Consider the following 21,588-nt stretch of genomic DNA (forward strand, 5'->3'; position numbering starts at 1 on the left):
ATAAATATCAGGGTTGCTACAATTTTTCTCGAATGAAATTCCCTGACTTTTCCAGGTTTTCCAAGTCTCAAACAATATTTTTCCATACACATTAAAAGTGTGATTTATATAAAAAGTAATTAATTAAAAAGCAAAATTTATGCAAACATAGCATACTTTATTGTTATATTAATCACTTCTAGAAAAATAACTCAGTTTTAAACATTTTTTCATTAGCGAAAATAAAATATTTAAAATTTTATGGTTTTCAGGGTGTTTATTATTTAAATCTACAAATGGCTTTAAAAATTTTTATTAGTTTTTATGAATAATTAAATTCTTTTGACGAATTTCTTTAAATTTTTGAGAATAATGTTTTTTTTAATAAAACCTTGAATTTCAAGGTCAAATTGACAGAAAACAACTTTTTTTTACAACCAGCTTATAGCCCGTGAAAACCTTTTTAAAAATCACTATTCATACTTTAAATTTGATTAATTTTACTTATCAATATATTAAATCGAAAAAAAAATATTTTCAAAAAAATCAAAATTTTAAAACCTTATAACTCAAAAAATATATTATCAAATTCAAAAAAAAAGTAATATTTACACTTCTACTAATAACAGTAACATTTTAGCAAAGTTTGGAGAAAATTCATTTTTTTACCTGGGCAGTTGAGGAATTTTGCCCCATATGTTCGTAATATATGGTTACGTTTTATTTTTTTACTCCGAATCCCTTTGAGATCCCAAGAACAAACTTACAGGACATGTAAAGCACATTTGCCCTAACATTTAGTAAAATTTTGAAAAAATCGAAGATGATGCTTTTTCAAAAACGGATTTTTAATTTTTCAAAATTTCAAAAAAAACAAATTTTTGAATTTTTTTTATATTAATTTTAAATTAAAATATACTTAAAACCAAAGAAATCCTTTTTTTAAAATCCAAAATCGGTTAATTAGAACCAAAGTTATAGCACTTTAAAAAAAAGACAAAAATTTTAAAAATGCAATATTTTTAGTAATTTTCAAAATATTGAAAAAATATTTGGTTGAGTTGTTTATCACTATAAAAGTAATAAATTTACAAAATTACAGCCATATCCCAACAAGTCATGAAAGTAAGTGTGTTGAACTGACGTGGAATCCACCAATAATAGACATTTTTTTTAACTTGGTGAAAAAATTCTCGGTTTGACATAAAATTCCTGGCATATTTCCGGTTTTTCCCAGTTAGTAGACCAGTTAACAGTCATTTTTCACTGATTGGCCAATTAAAAAGTTACTGGAAATTTCAGTCACGAATATTGAAAATTTCAGTTATTTTTTAATTGGTCAATCAGTGAAATATTACTGAAATTTCAATCATTTTTAATTGATCTTCAGTGAAATTTTACTGATTCAAATTGCGAGAATATAGTCACTGAAAATCAGTCAAATTTTACTGATTCAGTTTTAGATAGTGTAGGGAAAAAAGTACCGAAGGGTACTTTTTCATGGTAAAATTCAGTAAAATTTGCTAAAAATTAACATAATTTTATTAGAAAATTATTTTCCAAGTGTTTTCTCATTTTTTCCTGACTATTCCCTGACTTTTCCATACAAAATAAAATTCCCTGACATTTCCAGGTTTTCCAGGTTTCCAAAAATTGTAGCAACCTTGTATGACTAAAATTTTTAATATTGTTAATTCAAATAATATATTAGATTTTACTTTATTCAAATAAGTTGATAGTTTAGAACATATGTTCCATGTCATAAAATTTGAGATTCCTAATATCATTTTTAGACATAAGAAATACGTGTTCTTCACAATACTAATATTCGGATTAGATATAATACCAAATTTCAGTTTTAGTGATCTGCTTACATCTCACGTCCGATTCCAGTGATAGTTTATGCCTAAATCTCAGATTAAATCTCTAATTTAGAGATTAATTTTTTTCCGTGTGGAAAAAGTAACCGCGTGGAAGTAAAATTATTTTGGTAATTTTTCCATGAGATTCTGTAAAACACTGTTTAAAAAAAATATTCATTACATTGCTGACATAATAAAAACGTTCCTACTTGACAAGAATCCTTAGAGCACCTCACCTACAATTGATACCTTACTGGCCCTTTCTCCTCTTGTAGTAAAGGGGGCATTCCTATTTTATATAAAGAAACTGTGAAGGATCTTGGTTTGGTATTAAACCGTACGTTGACATGGAAGGAGCAAGTTGATAATATTTCGCGTAAAACATTTATAACTTTACAGCAACTAAATAGAAGTAAAGATTCTCTCCCATTTTGTACTGGATTGGTATTAATAAAATCACTTGGGGTGAGATTTTCTCAAGTGGGCCTTAAATTATCAAAAGTTGAAATTTATCAGTGTAAATGTGCAAAAAGATAGTTCTATTAGAGTTACGAATAACCTGTAAATTTTATTTAAAAATATTCAATTGTTTATTTTTTATAAACAATTGAAATTTTATGCATAACATTTTTAAATAATGCATAACTTTGACAAAAATTGACGAAACTTGATGATTCTTTTTGCAAATTAACTATGAAATTCCAAACTTTATAAAAATAATTTTTACTCCATCGAAGCACTTAATTTGTTATAAAAAATAATTATTTATTATAAACAAATTAAAAATAAAACGTGTTCTGGATAACCATATTCAATTTTATTTATTTCTCGCTTCGAAAAAAACATGTTTTAACTGATTTTTTTTAATTCTATAATTTTATATATTTACTTGTAAACTTTCGTACCTATTCAAAATAAAAAGTAGTAATACAATATATTTTACTACTAAACAGACTAAAATTTTTTATGCGGGTTTTAAGTCAATTTCCTCGGTAAGCATAATGTGGTAAAATTTTGTTCAAAATTACGTAAAGGTAAAAAAAAATTTTACTTAAACTGAAAGAACTTTTAAAAAATTTATATTACAATATTATCTTTTTATAAATAAAATTTTATAAAATCCTCAAACTGAAAGGATTTAAAAAAAATTTATTTTATACAATATAAATTACAATATAATTTTTTTATAAAATAAATTTTATAAAAATCCTTTCAGTTTGAGTAAAATTTTTTTTTACCTTCACGTAATTTTGAACAAAATTTTACCACATTATGCTTACCAAGCAGATTGCCTTAAAATACTCATATAAATTTTAGTCCGTTTAGTAGTAAACTATATTGTATTACTACTTCTTAATTTTAATAGGTACGGAAGTTTACAAGTAAATTAAAAATATTTTTAAATTATATAATACAAAAAATTAGTTAAAACTTGTTTTTCTGGAAGCAAGAAATATTCAACTGAAAACAATTAAACAATAAACAATAAAGCGTGCAAAGCGGAACACACGACATTCGTCAGACGCGGGTTCGTAACTCTAATAGAACTTTCTTTTTGCACATTTACACTGATAAATTTTAACTTTTGAAAATTTAAGGTCTACTTGAGAAAATCTAACCCCAAACCGACAAATTAGCTCAGTCAGGTAGATCCCTCGCTTGGCGGTCGTTTAAGGACTAAGGGTAAGTACCTTTGGTTCGCGCCCATTTGGCTTGGTATTTTTTCGGCACGTGAGACAATCTGAGCGGGAGGTTTGACGTTGAGGTATAATTATGTGCACCGTCGATTATTGTCCGGTACACACCATTAGAACTCGACTGTCGATAAACCGGTTGTACTCAGGAGAGGTTTTCTACAGTTTCCCTCTCCACTGGCGAGAAAACCCATTAGACGGGTGATCCAGGCAAATGCGAGTACTCCTAATTTTCAAGTCGCTCTGTAGGCGCAAAACTTAGTATTAGGAAATGTACATAAGAAATATTTTGTAAGAGAAACACTTTTATAGCCAAGAATGTAAGGCTGAAGACAGGTGTATAAACCAATAAATAAAAAAATGAAAAATCTCACCCCAAGTGATTTTATTAATACCAAACCAGTACAAAATGGGAGAGAATCTTTACTTCTATTTAGTTGCTGTAAAGTTATGAATGTTTTACGCAAAATATTATCAACTTGCTCCTTCCATGTCAACGTACGGTTTAATACCAAACCAAGATCCTTCACAGTTTCTTTATATAAAATATAAATGCCCCCTCTACTACAAGAGGAGGAAGGGCCAGTAAGGTATCCATTGTAAGTGAGGTTGAAGAAGTAAATACCATTGCATGAGTTTTGTTAAAGTTTAAAACAAGTGCATTATTTTTCGCCCACTTTAAGCAAGTCAGAAAGTGAATTCAGTGCACCAGATAAGTAAATTTTAAAATCGTCCGTATACTTATGAAACTTACAGAACTTCGACTACTGTTGTCAGGTTTATGATGATATTACAGATGAACTTAATAGAAAACTAGAGAGAGCATTGAACGCCTGTATTCGTTTTGTGTATAATCTACCAAAGACTGAGCATATAACTCAATATAGAATTCAATCGGGTTTATTGAATGTTGCTACTAGAAGGCAATATTTTATTGGTAATTTGTTGTATTCAATTATTAACAATAAGACTCCTTTATATCTTTTCGATTTTGTAAAATTAAAAAATGTTAATCAATCAAGTTATGCTAAACTTCGAGAAAGGAAAAATATTTTAGGTATACGTTTTCATCGTAGGGGAGAGTGGGGCAAGACGGGGTACCGGCCTTATTTAACAAACGAATTAACCAATCGCGATTATATTTTACATAATACTGCACCGAGACGATAGTATCTTGTTTATAAAACCTAAAAGTCATGAGAACAAATCTTTTATCTGTTTTCCTAAAAAACTGTTTTCGACGATTTTCTTGTCATTTTTTCACTTTTTTTAGGAGGTGTTTATTACTTAATAATAACAGTTAATGAACTGTATAAATTTTTTTCTAACTGTCAAGGGTTACAGAAGAAGGGAAGCATATGTTTTTTTTCTTTGTTGAATCGTAAATTGTAGTAATTACTCGTTTTATTCAATTTCGTAGGTGCGGGCAAGATGGGGTAGGGGAGATTGGGGCAAGACGGGGTTCACAAATTAAGCAAAAAAAAGAGAAATAAGAGAAGTTAAGAAAACTACTAAAATCAAGACTGAATAAAATAAGAGTGACCAAAAAGAAAAAAGCTTGTCATGTTAAATCATCAATTAGCGATGGTAAAGTGTAAAATACACCTTGTCTCTATTGTAATGGTTATTATTTAGACTCAAATGAAGGCTGGGCTGCATATTTTGTCTGCGGCCAATGGGCTCACTGCAGTTATACATGACGATGAAGATGCAACATTTACTTGTGAAATTTGTCGACAGAAATAGGTTGTTTCTTTTAGTACCCCATCTTGCCCCCTGATGGGGCAAGATGGGGTGATTTGCAATTTTTTCTATATTATTAATTATTTATAAGCTATTTAAGAATCAGATGGCCTTTGTACGCTTTTATTACGAAAGACTGATTCCCAAAGATGATTAAAAAAAATAATAATAAAGTATATATTACATAATTTTCGTTTTTTTTGCGCTTTAAACCTTAAGTACCCCGTCTTGCCCCACTCTCCTCTACTCGTATTATGCAGAGATCATTTATTGTTAGAAGTGCTAGATTATAGAACAAACTTCCAAATGTTATTAGAGAATCGCATAATAATTTTGTTTTCAGGAAATTATTTTTTGATTTATTTTCTAAAAAAATTAATGGGTTTTTTGATATTACGTATTGGTAATTGTTATTTTCACTAAAATTTACGTTTTAAATAATTGTTTATGAAGAGTTAGAATTGTTTTAGGATTATTTTTTTATATTATATTAGTTATAAGTTATAAATTTTGTTGTTTAACTTTAAGAATTATACTATTATTTACATAATTGTAAAAAAAAATTAAAATTCGAAGAAATAAAAAAGTTATACACAAATATATGTACAACGGTTCTCTGCGCTCGGAGGACGGTCGCGAGTAATGCAGAGTAATGGCTCTTTAAACGCGTTTTCCCCAAAACGATGTTTTTCAAACTGGCGGACAGCATAACTCGAGTTCTTTTTAACCGATTTTAAAAAACCCTGAATTAAATTTCTTCTTTATGAATGCCTTCAGGCATCCCCCCTAAAGCCGAATGTCTTTTTTTGTGAAAGTTAGAATATAAAAATGGGTAAAAAAATCCCCTTTTTGTAGATTTTTTTTTAAATTGTCGACATTTTTTATTTTTTAATATTTTTTTCCGGGTTTTCAGATCGGATGTTCCTGAGAGGCTGTAGCTTGTCCGCCTATTGATCGTTCATTTTTTATCTCGACTTTGGTGCCCTTTAGTGATGAAACCAGCATAGTAAAACAAAAATTTTTTTTATTCTTGACAGGCAAAAATGTCTATAAAATTATTCAAAAAGTTTCATAACTTTAAATAAATAATTTTAAAAAATAATTTAAATAAATTCATTACTGAGAAAAAAAATGTTGTTTTAACTCATTTTTTACAGCTTACAAACTATAATACTGCCTTAAAAATGTTGTATAAATTGTTTATTTGACATTTTTTCTTTTTTTGAGCACGCCATTCGAAAGAGAGACTCTTGATACATGAGAAATGTGTATTCAAAATTTTTCTTGTAGCATTTTAATATTGAAATATGTCCTTAAACATTATGTACAAATTTTGTAGGTACATCCTGTCCTTAATGGTTTACGTACCTTGTTGCTTAATATACTATTTAGAGTTGAAGCCTTTGTATATAAATTTTGTATAAAAGTTCCCTTTATTTCCTTGGGTAGAAATTAAATAATTTACTTTTGAATGCTAACTTACAGAATGTCATTAAACTAAAAGTGCATATGGTTATATTTGCAGGCGAACGTCTTATTCAATATGCTACAGAGAACCTCGTGACGGAAGTTCTGATACATCCCCAAACAAACACTCTTTTACAATGCATACGCAATCTTCTCGCAAGTTTTACAAAACACCGGCACATTATTCATGCTGGCTACACTTTCGGTGGAAATGGTTCTTGGATACTGCAGGTATTTATTTTTACCTCTCGCCTCCTTATTTTTTTCTTGGTTTTTTTAAGGTGGAATAGTTATTTTCGTATCAAGGGCGCAAAATAGGTGATTTCGCCAGAGTCGGAATCACCTTTGCGCCCATGTTGCTAACATAATTTTTTGTCCTAACTGCATGGAAAGTATGTCATTGAGGGCACGAACGATTAAACGCTTATATTAATTAAAAATTAAACCCTATATAAATGTTAACTCTTTGAAGTCTATAATGATAGAAGTTTTAATATAGAAATAAGAAAACAATTTATTTAAAATTGACAATTTTTACAACCGAAATGGGAACAAAGCCAAATTTGTCATAATTTTTTTTTAGAGAAAATCGAACAAAATTGCACATTTTTATAGACAAAATAAAACAAGTTAAAAATTTTTGCATTTTTATAGTTAATATAAAAAGAAAGTCAAAAATATCGCATTTTAATGAAGAAAATCGAATAATTAACATGCGGGCGCAAAATCTTCTCCGCCAGTTCGGAGGAAGGGGAAGCGGGCGCAAAATATTTTGCGCCCGCTTCCCCTGCCCCTGGGTGGGAATGAGATACTTTGCGCCCGCTCTAAGTGCCCGAAATGACATACTTTCCGTGCAGGTAGGACAAAAAAATATTTACGTTTATTTTTGTTTTTTGGAAAAAAATTAATTTAAAAAAAATTTTTGTTCAATATAATGTCTTTTTTATTTTGCTCTTTAAAAAAGAAAATTTTATGTAGATTTGAGAAAAAAAAAATTTTTATTATTATTTATCAAAATGGTTAATGAATTTTGACTTATGTAAATATTAATATGTGTTCGTTTTTTTAACCCTCGATATTTCCTTAATTATATTTTATTTTCAATTGTATTTTAATCCCCATTACAGGATGGAACCTTTAGTTATGCAGACTTTGTAGATGCATTTAGCGAACACGAGGTGCAAAGAGTGCTTCGCGCTTACGAGAATAGTGTAACTGTACATATTCATTGCGCAGGAGTTGGTGAATGGTCGACTGCAAGATTATCCAAAGAACCTTGTGCAAGGTTTGTTTAACTGATATTAATCTCTACAATTATAAAAAAAATCCCTTAAAAATGTATTTACCTTTTTTTCATAATCCGCCATTGTACAATACTCATTTTCTTTACATTTCGAAACAGAACCATTTACTGTAAAACCTTCCTGAAAACGCAAATAAAAAATAAATTTACAATTCTTTTTCTTCAAAGTTTCTAATAGTGATGATGAATCATGATCACCATTTTCTGATTTTAGTTATAAATAATTTTGCTAAAAATCGAATTAAGAATCGTAAATTGAGATGAAAATGATAATGATTTTAGGTCCTGTCAGGTTAAGGTGAATCCGGATGATGTTCTTACTGCAGGTGTTCCAGCTATTACTAGTTTTACACATTATATTGAGCAATATCTTGTACCTCAAACATTAGATCAGCTAATGGAACCTTCCGATGTTGTGGGAAATATTCGCTTTAGTCATCCAACTCTATACGTCTTCCCGGGTGGACAGGGGGATGCGGCTCTCTTTGGAATAAATGGTTTTAATATGCTTGTTGATGGGGGCTTCGCTAGGAAAGCTTGTTTCTGGGACTTTGCCAGACATTTAGATCGATTGGATGCCGTTCTGGTCACGAGGATAAACAACAGCAATATTGGCGGCATGTCCAGTGTTCTTCGAAAAAAGAAGGAGATGCATGTTTATCCTCAAATTGGACATTTCTTCTGTAATCTCGTGGTAAATTACATTTTTATTTTTACTTTCTAATTTGACTTGCTTTTTAGCAGAAAACTTTCAGAAAGTTTTTATAGCGAGCTTGAAAAAATTAATAAAAAATTGATTTAATTGAAAATGATCAATTCGATTATAAAAATTATTGTTTTGAAGAAATAAACCATGTTTTTGCTTTACAGGAAAGAAGACACTCGAATTCACCAGATGGCGACAAGGATATAGATCCGTTAATTTTAGATTTAATTGATATGGGTCAGGAGATGATGGTGAATCTTCGACATATTAGTCTAAGAGCCCATCATTGCTACAGGGATCCTGATCCAATAAATCTCTATCATAAAGTGGGTCATGGAACGCTTGACATGTACGTTCTGAGTCCCAGTAAAGACAGCAAGGAGGTTCGTGAATTCCTCACCAAATGGCACGCCTCGGATTCAAAACTATTTTCCGGATCTCATAAAAAGGACACCAACAATCTTGTCTTTCCCATACAAAATGTCGTCTCCATTTGTGCACTATTAGTCTGGCAACCAGCAAATCCCGAGAGTACAATAACGAGAATTCTCTTCCCCGGAAGCACGCCTCAACACAAAATTTTTGAGGGACTCGATCGTTTGAAGCATCTCGAATTTCTTAAACATTCAACCTGCTCCGCTAAAAGTCTCTCTCCATCTACTTCGTTAGTCACTCTTAAGGATAAACCCCTCAAGAAAATCGAGCGAGAAGCAAAGAAATTTGAAGCTAAACGGGAAAAGAAGGACCAATCAGAAATAAAGACTATGAGGGCTAGTGATGAATCGCCACAGAAGAGGATAACGAAAGTTGAAGGAAAAACAAAGAAGGTTGTGGAGAATAAGAAAATTGAATCCGAATCGAAAAAGATTGAGGAAACCAAAGAAGTTAAAAAGATTGAGGACGTGAAAAAGAAGAGCGAAAAATTGTACGAGGGTGAAACGAAAAAGACTGATATTAAAACCGAAACTGAAAAGACTGTCATAAAAGAACAGAAAGTAAAACCAGAGCCAAAGAAAAAGGATTCTAAAGATGTGAAGGATGTGAAAATGATGAAGGTTAGCAAACCAGAATCGGCAAAGATAACATCAAAACCGATAGAGAAGAAAATTATGAAACCAACCGACAAGAAGGATGTCAAATCATCACCAACCACTCCAAAGAAAACTCTTAATGGTATAGCCACCAAAACAGAACTGTCAAAAACGCCAAGAGTCCCAATGAAACCGGCCACAAAAGCAACTACCGCTCCAGCTAAAAGTGCAAAAGACGCCAATAATCGCAAAGTCGTTGAGCAAAAAAATATCGAAATGGCTGGATCAGCCACTGCTGCCAAGACAACCAAAGGAAAACCAGTTGAAAGGAAACCAATCAGTCGACGAACAAAACCGTCTAGTCCTAGCAAAAGCAGAGTTCCCATTAGTCCAGCGAAATCCACTAAAAGTACTCCTACAACATCGGTCAAGTCTGACAAAGATGGAGTAATTAAGAAAGTTAAGGGCGATAAAGGAACAACTGACTCATCGACAGTGTCAACACCGTCCGGTATTGAACCTGATTCAGTAATTCGCTTGAGTGAAAAGAATTTAACGGAGAAATCGGAAGACATATCTCTTGACTCGATTGAAAGTAAAGTACTCGCAGATCTAAAAGAAGAACGAGAAGTCGTTGAGGAAATTGAAGCAGTTCTCCAGAAAGCTGAGAGAATAGAGGAAGCCCGAAAAGAGGAGCGTTTCGAAGGCGATGACGATATCACTGCAGAAGCCACAGACAAGAAGGAGGAGGACATGACTGAAGAGGACGTGACTGCTGAAATTGAAGATGCTCCCAAAAAAGACTCCCGAAAAGCGAGTCAGGAATTAACCGAAGAAGACGAGTACCTTATTGTCGAGAAAGAAGAAATTTTCACCGAAGATTCGGTTCAAAGTGCCGAAGGTGAGCAGAAACACTTTCTTGATGAAGTTGAATCCGAGAAACATAAAATTCTCGAGAAAAAATCCCCCAATCAAGATGAGGAGGAAAAAAAAGACGAGATTCCAGAAAAGAAGTTAGATTTCGGAGAAATATCTTCTACGAAAGTGGATGAAAGAAGAGTTTCGGAATTACTCTCACCTGAGAATAAGGAACAACTAAAAGAAGAAATGAAAGAAATTATCGCCTCAGCCACTGAAGTTGTTCAAAAATCTGAAGAGAAAGACGATTCAGGAAAGAAAGACTCTGATGATATTACCAAAGAGCCTTCTAGTTTGAGTCCTGACAAGATGGATTCATCCGAAAAGAAAACAGATACTGATATGAAACCAGACATCGAAAAGGATTTGATTCCGGAAAAAATGGAAGAGTCACAGGAGAAGATATCGACACTTGAATCCGGTGCAACCACAACAGCTCCCACTCTTCCAGAGGATGAACGAATCACTTTGGATGATATCAAGGAAGATATTGATGAAAAACACGTCGCTGAGGAAGTAAAGGAGAAAGTTTCTCCCAAAGTAGAGGAAGTAATTCCAGCCGAATTACCATCACCAGTTGTTCGTCAGTCGATTCCAACTCATCAGAGAGATTCCGTTAAGACACCAGACGAAGTTGCCGATCTTCCAGTTCACGAGGAAGTTGATCCGAAACTTTATGCAACTGACGGTTATAGTAAGGAAAAAGACGAAAGGGTCCAGTCGCCCCAGGAAGCGAAAGGTCCTTCAACTCCATTAACCAAGGAACATAATGGCGTATTTAGCTTTTTTGGAAAAGTAGCAGATAAATTCGAAAAAGGAATCGATAAACTTACTAAAAAGAAAAAAGATTCTGATAAAGATGATGATAAATCATCATCAAAATCCAGTTCACCAAAGGATCATAAACCAATTTCTAATTTCGAAGAGGTCGATATGGACAAAGTTTTCCAAAAGGTGGGGAAGGTTCTTGAAAAAGAAGAAGTATTTGAAATAGTCGAACCAGTTGTGAAGGATATAAAGACCGCGGCGATAAAGGAAACGGCAACATTTTTGAAGGAGGAGATTCAAGATTTGAGAAAAACTAGTATAACCGATCAGGAAGAAAAGTTAACAGTTAATGACGAAGCAGAAAAACTGGCTGAAACATCCAATGCAGAGAAGAAAGAAGACATCGAAGAGATAGAAGAAGTTGAAAAACTAATTCAGGAATCTTCCAAGAAATTTAAATCCGTTAAAGATAGTCTTAGGGATTCTTTAGAATCCCTTGAGGAAAAAGCTCCAAAGGAATCAAGAATTAATTTAGTGGATCTTTCTCCACCAGGTGATATTGTTGCCGATACTTTAACAGGCGTTGCGGAAAAATTGGAAGAAATAGATTCTACACCTTCAATTTCCAAGGAGCCTGAAAAGGTGAAATTCTCCATTCTGAAAGATGAGGAAATTGACGATGAAGAAGAGGAAGATCTGCACGTTCTCGATTTGAAGGAAGCTGTTCGTGACGTTGGCGAAGTCCTAGCCGGTACAGCCGGAATTCATCTCGAAGAAAAGCCAAAAGACGTTGTTGAGATTGTCAAAAAAGTTGCTGAAGTACTCAAAGAGGACGATTTCTTTTTAGATAAAGCTCTTTCCCAAATTTCCAAAAATAAACAAGAGGAAGATCTAACTTTGGATACAAAACCAACTGAAGAAGTTTCAAAACCAGGTGCTGAAGGCATAATGCCAAAGAAGGTGGGTGTTACTGAACAATTACCGTCTCAGGAGGAAGTGGAGGAAATGATCGAGAGCGATTTCGTTAAACCTCTTACAATTTATGAGAGTGCGAAAGGAATTGAGGTTCAGGACGAACCTTGTGTCAAGGAAATTCGAGACACTCATATCGCATCCCCAGTGAGTAAGGAACCACCCGTTAGGGATAAAACTCTAGCAATGGGATCAGACCTCCTGTCGAACATCAGAATTTGTGAAAGGACAAGCATATGTACTGATGAAGAAATCCAAGATGTGATGGACTCCGGACTGGAGAAAGTCTGCACCAAAACCATTTTACCCCTAAGACTTGAGGATATTCACCACAATGAAGAAATAGATTCCTCTGATATTGGATTCGAACAAAAATTATCACCAGCAAAGGCTGAATTGGTAACTGTGACTCCTGGATCAACACCATCGTCTCCTAAATTCATTGAAAAAATATCTGATCAAAATGTACAAAGAGCACTGAAAATTGATGATACCCTCTCTGATGATCTAAAACAAGTGATTGATCTAACCTCGACCATTGACGAGATCGTTGATAATATAATTATATCAAAGAAACAAAGGATCACAACCGAAATTATAGAGTATATTATATTCGTAAAAAATATTTCCCAAGAGATGGTAATTGAAATGATTGAAAACACAATCATTAAACGTGGTATTTGTCGTGAAAGTGCAATAGATATTGAAGATATTATTAAAACCGAGGTGGTAATCAGTCCCCAAAAGAGGAATGACGTTGAAGATTATATCGAAAAAGAATTTATTAGCAAGGAAAAGAAAATTAGTTTACCAATTATTGAAGAGATCTCCTTATTGAAAATAATCCCACAAGACGTTATTATGGAAATAATTGATGGCATCATAATCAAAAGAAATATTTGCAAGTCTTCGATACTTGATGTATCAGGTAAGAAAGCTCAGGATGATGATCAAAATGAAAAATTGACAGAAATTGAAAAACAGAAAACTTCGCATATTGAAACTGATTTGGAAATTGAAGATGAACTTGTTGAAGGTTTTGTTAGTATTCCATCAAAAGATGTTGTGACAGCATTTATAGGTGATGATAGACAAGATGAATTAGCTGTTGAAGCTAGAGATTCTCCATCAGGCAAAACTCTCTCCGAGAAAGATGACTTTGAAGCAGTTGAGCGAGAAGAATACAAAGTTAGTGGTTCTATACAGTCACCGGATATATCTAGAAAATTTAGTGAATCCAAAACAGAAGAGGAAGAAGACTCTAGTGATGTGATTGAGGCTGATGAGAAATTTGTACGCGAAACTAAGGAAAAAGAAGGAAAAGAGTTCGAACTCGATGATATCAAAGAAGTTCTAGAGGAGCAAGATGTACGAGTCCGTGAAATCGAAGTTTCTGAGGCGTCAGAAACTGTCGATGCGACCGAAAAGTATCTCAGTGAGGCGAAAGAAAAAGTTATTTCATTAAGTGAAGAAAAAGAAATGGTAGGTTTTGATGAAAGAAAAAAGAGCAATGCCGAAAAAGTTGTCGTCAAACTTCCTTTGACTGATCCGGAAGAGAAAATTTTTGACCAAGATCCACAAGATGCAGCGGTACGTAAAATGTTTGTGACAGCCAGCAGTGAGGATGGAGGACACGAGACGGAGATCTGTGCTCCGGGTACAATTACTTTCACGAAAACAGTCACACCTGATGATTCCTTGAAAGATAGCTCCTCAAAGTCTGTATCAGAAAAAGATTCCCTGGTGATAGATATGGATTCCCTGCATTCTGCAGAAACTTCTTTGGATAAAGACAGCATTTCCGATAAATCGTCTCCAAAAGCAAAAGTACAGGTTTCTCCTGTTGATAGTTTAGATAATTCACCGGTTGGTACACGTGATTCTCAGGATGAAGATAATATTTTAATAAAGAAAGACGAAGAGACTCTAGAGAAAGAAAGAAAAACTCATCTTGAAGAGTCGAAGACGAAATTGGATCACTCAGGTGATGTTTCTCCAGCAGAGAGTGTTTTTGCAGAAGGTCTTATTGAAAAGTCATTAATTTCCTATCAGCCTTCAAGTTCAGAAAAACCAAATCAGGAAGAAGATAAATTACCTAAATCATTAGCTGAAGAACCTGTTAATAATTCACATTCCACGAGTATTGTAAGTACTCAGGCTGAAGAACAGGCTAGATCAAGATCAACAAATATTGTCAGTGATAAAGATTATCAACATGTAAATATTCTAAATGAACAAGAAGATCTTGGTATTCCTAACAAGAAGGAAAAATTAGAAATCGATAAGGACGGATTAAAGTCTCTTATCATTTCTGGTGACAAATCTGATGAAGAAATTGTAAAATCAAGAGCATCGAGTGTTGCCAGTGTAAAAGAGGATTTGAAAGAAGATGAATCAAAATTTTCAAATATTTATGATTCAAAGACTCCAATTATTGCTGGCGATAAAACTCAGGATTCATTAGAGGAGAAGGCATCTAGGACATTCAGTATGGCGAGTAAAAAAGCAGAAATGAAAGATTCTTTAGACAATTCGAAATCTCCGGTATTGAGTGACAAGTCAGATGAGAAGGATACTGGTCCCATGTCTCCCAGCTTTGTTGATGATAAGCTTGATGAGAAAGATTTACTTGAAAAGACAGTAAGTAAATCAAAAGCGTCGAGTATCGCCAGAATTTCCAGTGAAAAACTAGATTTCAAGGATGTTGATCAAACAAAAGTTGCCGCCATTGTCGAAGATAAACCGACTGATCCAGAACAAGTTATTATTAGATCAAGAACAACAAGTACTGCCAGTGATAGGACAGATTCAAAGGAGAATAAAGAATTAGATCAAATTAAATCGCCAGCAAGTGAAACGTCAGATGAAAAGAAGTCCAGTGATCATTCCAAATCTCCAAGTGTCGCTGGTGATACATTTCTGGAAAAGGGTTCAACAGAAAGAAACATTTCCGGATCATCAAGAATTAATAGTCAGAGTCCAGAAGTAAAGGATGATGCAGAGAAGGCAAAATCTACAGTATCTAATGATAAAGAGTCTTTCGACAGATCTAAGTCTCCAAGCGTAGCTGATGACAAGCCAATTGCAGAAAAAGATAAATCAATGAGTGATGTTGACAAATTGGTCGAAGTATCAACAATTTCCAAATCACCTACAGCTGATGAATCTGACGTAAATAAATCGGAAGATAAAACACTAAAATCCGAACCCACAGTGTGTGAAAAGACAGACTTAAAATCTACTAGTCAGAAGGACATTAATCAACTCTCAAATCTCGATGCTCAAGATGATGATTCAAGTGATCGATCCAAGTCACCTAGTATTGTCGGCGATAGAGAAACTGAGAGAGAGTTACCTGAATTCACCAAATCAAGATCATCTAGCATTGTTAGTGATAAGCATACGCCAGAACCGTTACAAAAGTTTTCTCTGCTTTCGGACTCTAAGAACGACGTGAAATTCGAAAAGGATCAATTTGAACATCTTAGATCTGGTAGTTTGATGAGTGATAGATTAGATGAAGATTCCATTGATCGAACTAAATCACCAAGTTCAACGAGTGACAAGTCAGATGATAAAGATACATTAGATAGATCGAAATCACCAAGTATTGATGGTGATAAACTCGATTCTGACGGAGATCGTGCTAAATCTAGGTCTCCTAGTGTGATTACTGAAGAGGAAGATCATGACAAGTTGCTACAGAAAGCTGAATTGAAGGTTTATGAACACGATAGATCAAGAACATCAAGTTTTGGCAGTGGAATGGCGAATGAGAAGGAGGATTTATCTTCAGCTAAAGTAGCTGCAACTTTAGCTGATTCGAATAAAAAACTCAAAAAAGAAGAAATCCGATCTAGATCATCCAGCAATGCTAGTGAAATACATGATGAAAACGAAATCGCATTATCAAAAATAGAAGTTTCTCAGGGTGATTTTAATAAAATAATCGACAAGGAAGATATCAGATCTAGATCATCAAGTATTGCTAGTGAGAAACATGATGAAAAGAAAATCACATTAGCTGAAAAAGTTTATTCTGATAATACCGATCAAAACAGGAGATCAAGTATTGCTTGTGAGAAACACGCTATGAAGGAGATCGGGTCAGTAAAAACAGGTGATTCTGAAGAAGAGGAAGTTAGGTCAAGATCATCAAGTATTACCAATGTGAAGCATGATGACAAAGAAAAGAGATCTAGATCATCAAGTATTGCTAGTGAGAAACATGGTGAAAAGAAAATCTCATTAGCTAAAAAAGTTGATACTCAAGTTGATTCTGGTATCACACCTGAAAAAGAGGAAGTTAGGTCCAGGTCATCTAGTGTCACTAGTGTGAAATATGATGATAAAATGCCAAGATCTAGATTATCAAGCACTGATAGTGAAAAACATGATGAAAAGAATATTTCATCGTCGAAAAAAGATGATTCTGAAAAAGAGGAAGTTAGGTCCAGATCATCAAGTATTACCAGTGTGAAGCATGATGACAGGAAACCAAGATTATCAAGTATTTCTAAAGAGAAATATGCTGAGAAGGAGATCGTGACAGTAAAAACAGGTGATTCTGAAAAAGAGAAAGTTAGATCCAGATCGTCAAGTATTTCCAGTGTGGAGCATGATGACAAAAAGCCAAAATCTAGATCATCAAGTGTTACAAGTGAGAAACATGATGATAATGAAATCTCATCTGCTAAAAAAGTTGATTCTTATGTTGATTCTGATGAAACAGATAAAGTTCGGTCCAGATCAACCAGTATCAACAGTGTGAAACAGGATGACAAAAATTCAAGATCATCAAGTATTGTTGGTGAAAAACATAATCAAAAGGAATTTGCAACATCAGAAAGTGCTTCTTGTCAAGGTGAGTCTGTCAAAAAAGTCGATAATGAAGAAATTATATTTGCATCATCTAGTATCGTTAGTGAGAAGCATGATGATAAGAAGCCGAGATCAAGATCATCAAGCATAGGTAGTGAGAAACATGATGAAAAGGAATCTACATCAGCAAAAGTTCTTTCGACCACTACAATTACTAAAAATGTTTCTCATATTGATTCTGATAAAGTATTCGACAAGGATGAAATCAGATCCAGATCATCAAGTGTCACAAGTGTGAAGCATGATGATAAGAAGCCAAGATCAAGATCATCAAGTATTTCTAGTGAGAAAAACGATGAAAAGTTATTTTATAAATCAAGATCATCAAATATTATTCAAGATTCTAACAAAGTACAGGATACTAAGGTACCTAGATCAGAATCACCAGTTCATGATCAAACGCCTAAAGATCGCTCCCGATCGCACAGTTTGTTTGAAGGTGCTGAGAAAACACCATTGGCCCGATCTAGAACTGGCAGTTTATTCGACGATAAGTCAAGTGAAAAAGTTCATCTTATGGAACAAGTAAGAGGAGCTTTGGAGGATTCAATGAAATCAGGCATTCTAGAAGAGAAAGATGAAAGGACAAGCGTAAGAGAAAAACATCCTGGTTCCTGGAAGGAGATCGAAGCTGAAATTCCACTATCAAAAGAATCAGTGAATTATCAAAAAGACTCTATTGAATCAAAGTCACAAATAGTACCTGATGTAATAGACGTTTTGCAGCTAAAATCTAATGAAAGAATGGGGATAGAAAATTACGTCGTAAATGAATGTGTAGGTAAAAAAAAGAAAATAAGTGCAGAAATATTGGATGAATTGAGTGTAACTCATTCACTTCCGACATCAGTGATAATCGTTATTATTGATGAGATAATTTTGAAATTAAAAATTCCTAGAGATACTATTGTTGGATTTGACCAAGATAAAAATTTATCCGATTCAGACAATGATTATGATGATGATGACGAGTTGGGTAAATTGCAGGCGGATACTTTAAAAAATATAGAGAAATATATAATTGATGATTATATTTACAAAAATGAAAAATTGTCTTTGAAAACAGTGGATAAAATTGCGAATGATAACTTAATTTCAAGAAGAGTTATTATCGCAATCGTCGAGCAAATTATTCTAGTAAAAAATTTAACGAGACAAAATATTCTCGACAGTGATATTCTAGAGCTTGAAGGACTTTCAGTCGAAGGTGTTGAGGCACAGACAACTGCAGATAAAAAATCCGAATCAAAAGAAGGTGACGGGATCACTTTGGTGCTTCATTCAAAGCAATCTAGTTTAGCTAGTGTTAAGGATCATGATGACGATAAGAGCGACCTCATAAGACATGATATCAAGAGTGTTGTTTATAAAATAGATCAAGATGTTCAAGGCCTTAAAATTGTTTCTAAAAGTACGAGTCCCGAAGTTATACTGTCAACTACTAGAACATCCTTTCAGCAAAGTTCCGATCTTTTGGAAACGCAGATTCCTGAGGAGGTATCAATATCGGAGGATAAGCGCACAGACATAAAAAATCTGTTGATGGAAGATTACATAACCAAAGGAAAAAATATTACCGAGATATTCCTCCAGGAGATCATTAACAGAACCCAGGTACCTAGATACATTATTTTAGAAATCATCGATGAAATCATTTCCAATAAGAAGTTATCAAGAGATAGTGTGATTGATAAGTTGCTGTTTTTGGAGGAGGACGATTCTCTTGAAAGATCAATCCTGTCCACTCCAGACAGAAAGTCTTCTGGTTATTCAACACCAGAAATAAAGCAGTTCGATGACAAGGTTACCAAAACAGTGCCCTCTTACGTTGCTGATTATGAAAGTCCTTTCCATAAAGCATTTGTTGGTGGCATGACAGAAATTAGAACAACACATATTACCACTCTTTCTGGAAAATCAACACCAGACCTTGGAGGTCGATCCGATACACCAGAATCCACTTCTGATGTTACAAGTACCACTGGAACTACTTCTCAAGAAGTTACCGAAAAAAAGCAACCTGATGAACCAAATAATACTGATGATGATTTAAAGACTGCGGTTCTTAAAACAACTCATCTAACTTCTCAATTCAAAAAAATTGATGATTCACTGAAGAGTGTGAAACAAGAGGTTGTTGTTTATGAGGTAGATCCAGATGTTATGGAAACTGTCACAACAAAAACGACAAGAACAGTTGTCATTGATGACGGATCTGAAATTGGAAAACCAGAACTATTTACTTGTAGTATTTCTCAAGATAGAACACCGGAAGTCATTTCGGACATTGTGACAAAAGTCATCAGTAAAGAAACAACACCAGAAATGACAACGTTTTCACGGAAATCTGACAAAACGATTATAGAAACAACAGCAACTCTAACATCAACCTTTGGCGTTTCAACACCTGACGTGAAAACGTTCTACGATTCTGGAAAATCAACACCAGATCAGCAACTCGACAAAATATCCGCTGAACATTTAGAACAGTCGATCTCTCCATTAGTACGTGATTTCGTGTCTGACGAGAAAAGTTACTTTGGAAAATCTTCGCCTGATATGTCGCTACCAAAGGATATTGCTTACAGTGGATCTACTGGAAAATCAACACCTGATGTTCCAATTTCACCACTGATCAGGGACGGTACTCATCCATCTGGTAGATCAACACCTGACAAGCGGCTCGAAGGTAGGTCGAGAACAAGCACTCCTGAAGGATTTCGGTCAGGCGAGGTAATAAGGACCACAATCACAACAACCAGAACAATGTCTGATGATGGAGAAATCATCACTACTACCAAAGAAGTTACTGAAGCTACAAACGAGAAAGGTGAAACTGTTGTCATTACAGAAAAGACGGATGTGAAAGTTGATAATAATTTGCCAGAAAGTATTGAAAATGTGATTGGAGAGTTGAAGTCAGCTGATCTTCAACGAGTATCAAGTCCAGGATCGGATGTATTGAGTGACAAGGAAGTTGGACCAACGAGTCCACGTAGTGATGATCAAAGCAGCACACACAGCAGAGCAGCTACTCATATTTATGGTAGTAGTGAAGCAAGACACACTTTTTCTGATGATGAACCTCCAAGTTCACCGTTTTCTACCACCTCCCAGGTTGAACAATCTCCCCATCATTATGAACACCAGACAATGACCAGCAGTTTTTACGGTGAATTACCAACAACAAAATCTGAAAGTACCGTACGCTTTAGTGATTCTCAAACCGAAACGAAAAAATTAACTGTCGAAATGGAGTTTGGAGGTGGATTCAGTGATAAAGATTCTAAGAAGTTAATAGACGAAGCTGACTTGGACTCGGATAAAATTTTACTTGAGGAGAAAGACATGAGGGCTGTCTCTTCTGTTTCTCCTTCTCACGATAAAAAAAAAGATGATCCAATTGCTGATTGGGGAAGTCCTCTAGGTCTACCTTCACCCAAACCACCAAGAAAATTCAATCTACAAAGTCCCGTTCAACGAGAACGAATTACAGATGATCCAATTGCCGATTGGGGGAGTCCTTTAGATCTACCATCACCAAAACTACAGAGAAAATTCAATTTACGAAGTCCCGTTCAACCGAGCAGCAGTTCCTGTGATCTGTCACCTGATAGCTTGAATTTTGATCTTCATGATTGGGGTGAACCGTTGAAATTACCAACTCCGGTTCCGTTACCTAATGAAGTTTCTAATAAGGCATCACCTGGAACACCGAAAAAGGAGCGAAAACAAACGAAGAAAGTTATTTCCGAAAATATTAAAAATAAAAAACGATCTGAGAGTCCTATTAAAAATGAGAAAAAATTAAAGGACTCCAAGAATAAAGTTCAACCGGTTTACATGGATTTAACCTATGTTCCCCATCACGGGAATTCTTACTATACGGCTTTAGAATTTTTCAAGAGAGTCAGAGCGAGGTATTATGTTTTCAGTGGTACTGAACCTAGTCGTGAGGTTTATGATGCTTTGCTGGAGGCGAAGAAAACTTGGGAGGATAAAGATTTAGGTGAGATTATCGACTTCATTAATTTTTAATTTTTGTTTTCCTTTTATGTTTCATGTTTTTTTATATTTTATCTATATTTTTATAACACAATCAAAAATAGAAAATAAAATTTTTTTCTTTAATGTGAACAACGTATCGAATAAATTTTCTTTCAAACAATTTTTAGTCGAAAGTGTTTACAGACAATTTTTAAAAAATTGACATCAATATCTTTTACTCATAAAAAATTATGCCTTTTCAAACAAAAATGCTAAA

At 34.0% G+C, this 21,588-nt stretch overlaps 1 protein-coding gene across 1 annotated transcript in view; it reads left to right on the forward strand.

Moving 5' to 3' along the window:
• LOC122504709 (microtubule-associated protein futsch) overlaps nt 1-21,362 on the forward strand; it is a 333,942-nt gene extending 312,580 nt beyond the window's left edge. The window contains exons 4-7 of the mRNA XM_043615915.1: nt 6,804-6,976; nt 7,873-8,030; nt 8,331-8,742; nt 8,919-21,362. Of these exons, the coding sequence (XP_043471850.1) occupies nt 6,804-6,976; nt 7,873-8,030; nt 8,331-8,742; nt 8,919-21,362 (13,187 nt within the window). The remainder of the gene's footprint in view (nt 1-6,803; nt 6,977-7,872; nt 8,031-8,330; nt 8,743-8,918) is intronic.
• Nucleotides 21,363-21,588: the final 226 nt, after the last annotated feature.

The sequence above is a fragment of the Leptopilina heterotoma genome, unplaced genomic scaffold (assembly GCF_015476425.1).
Source record: "Leptopilina heterotoma isolate Lh14 unplaced genomic scaffold, ASM1547642v1 Lhet_311, whole genome shotgun sequence".
NCBI classification, from domain to species: domain Eukaryota; kingdom Metazoa; phylum Arthropoda; class Insecta; order Hymenoptera; family Figitidae; genus Leptopilina; species Leptopilina heterotoma.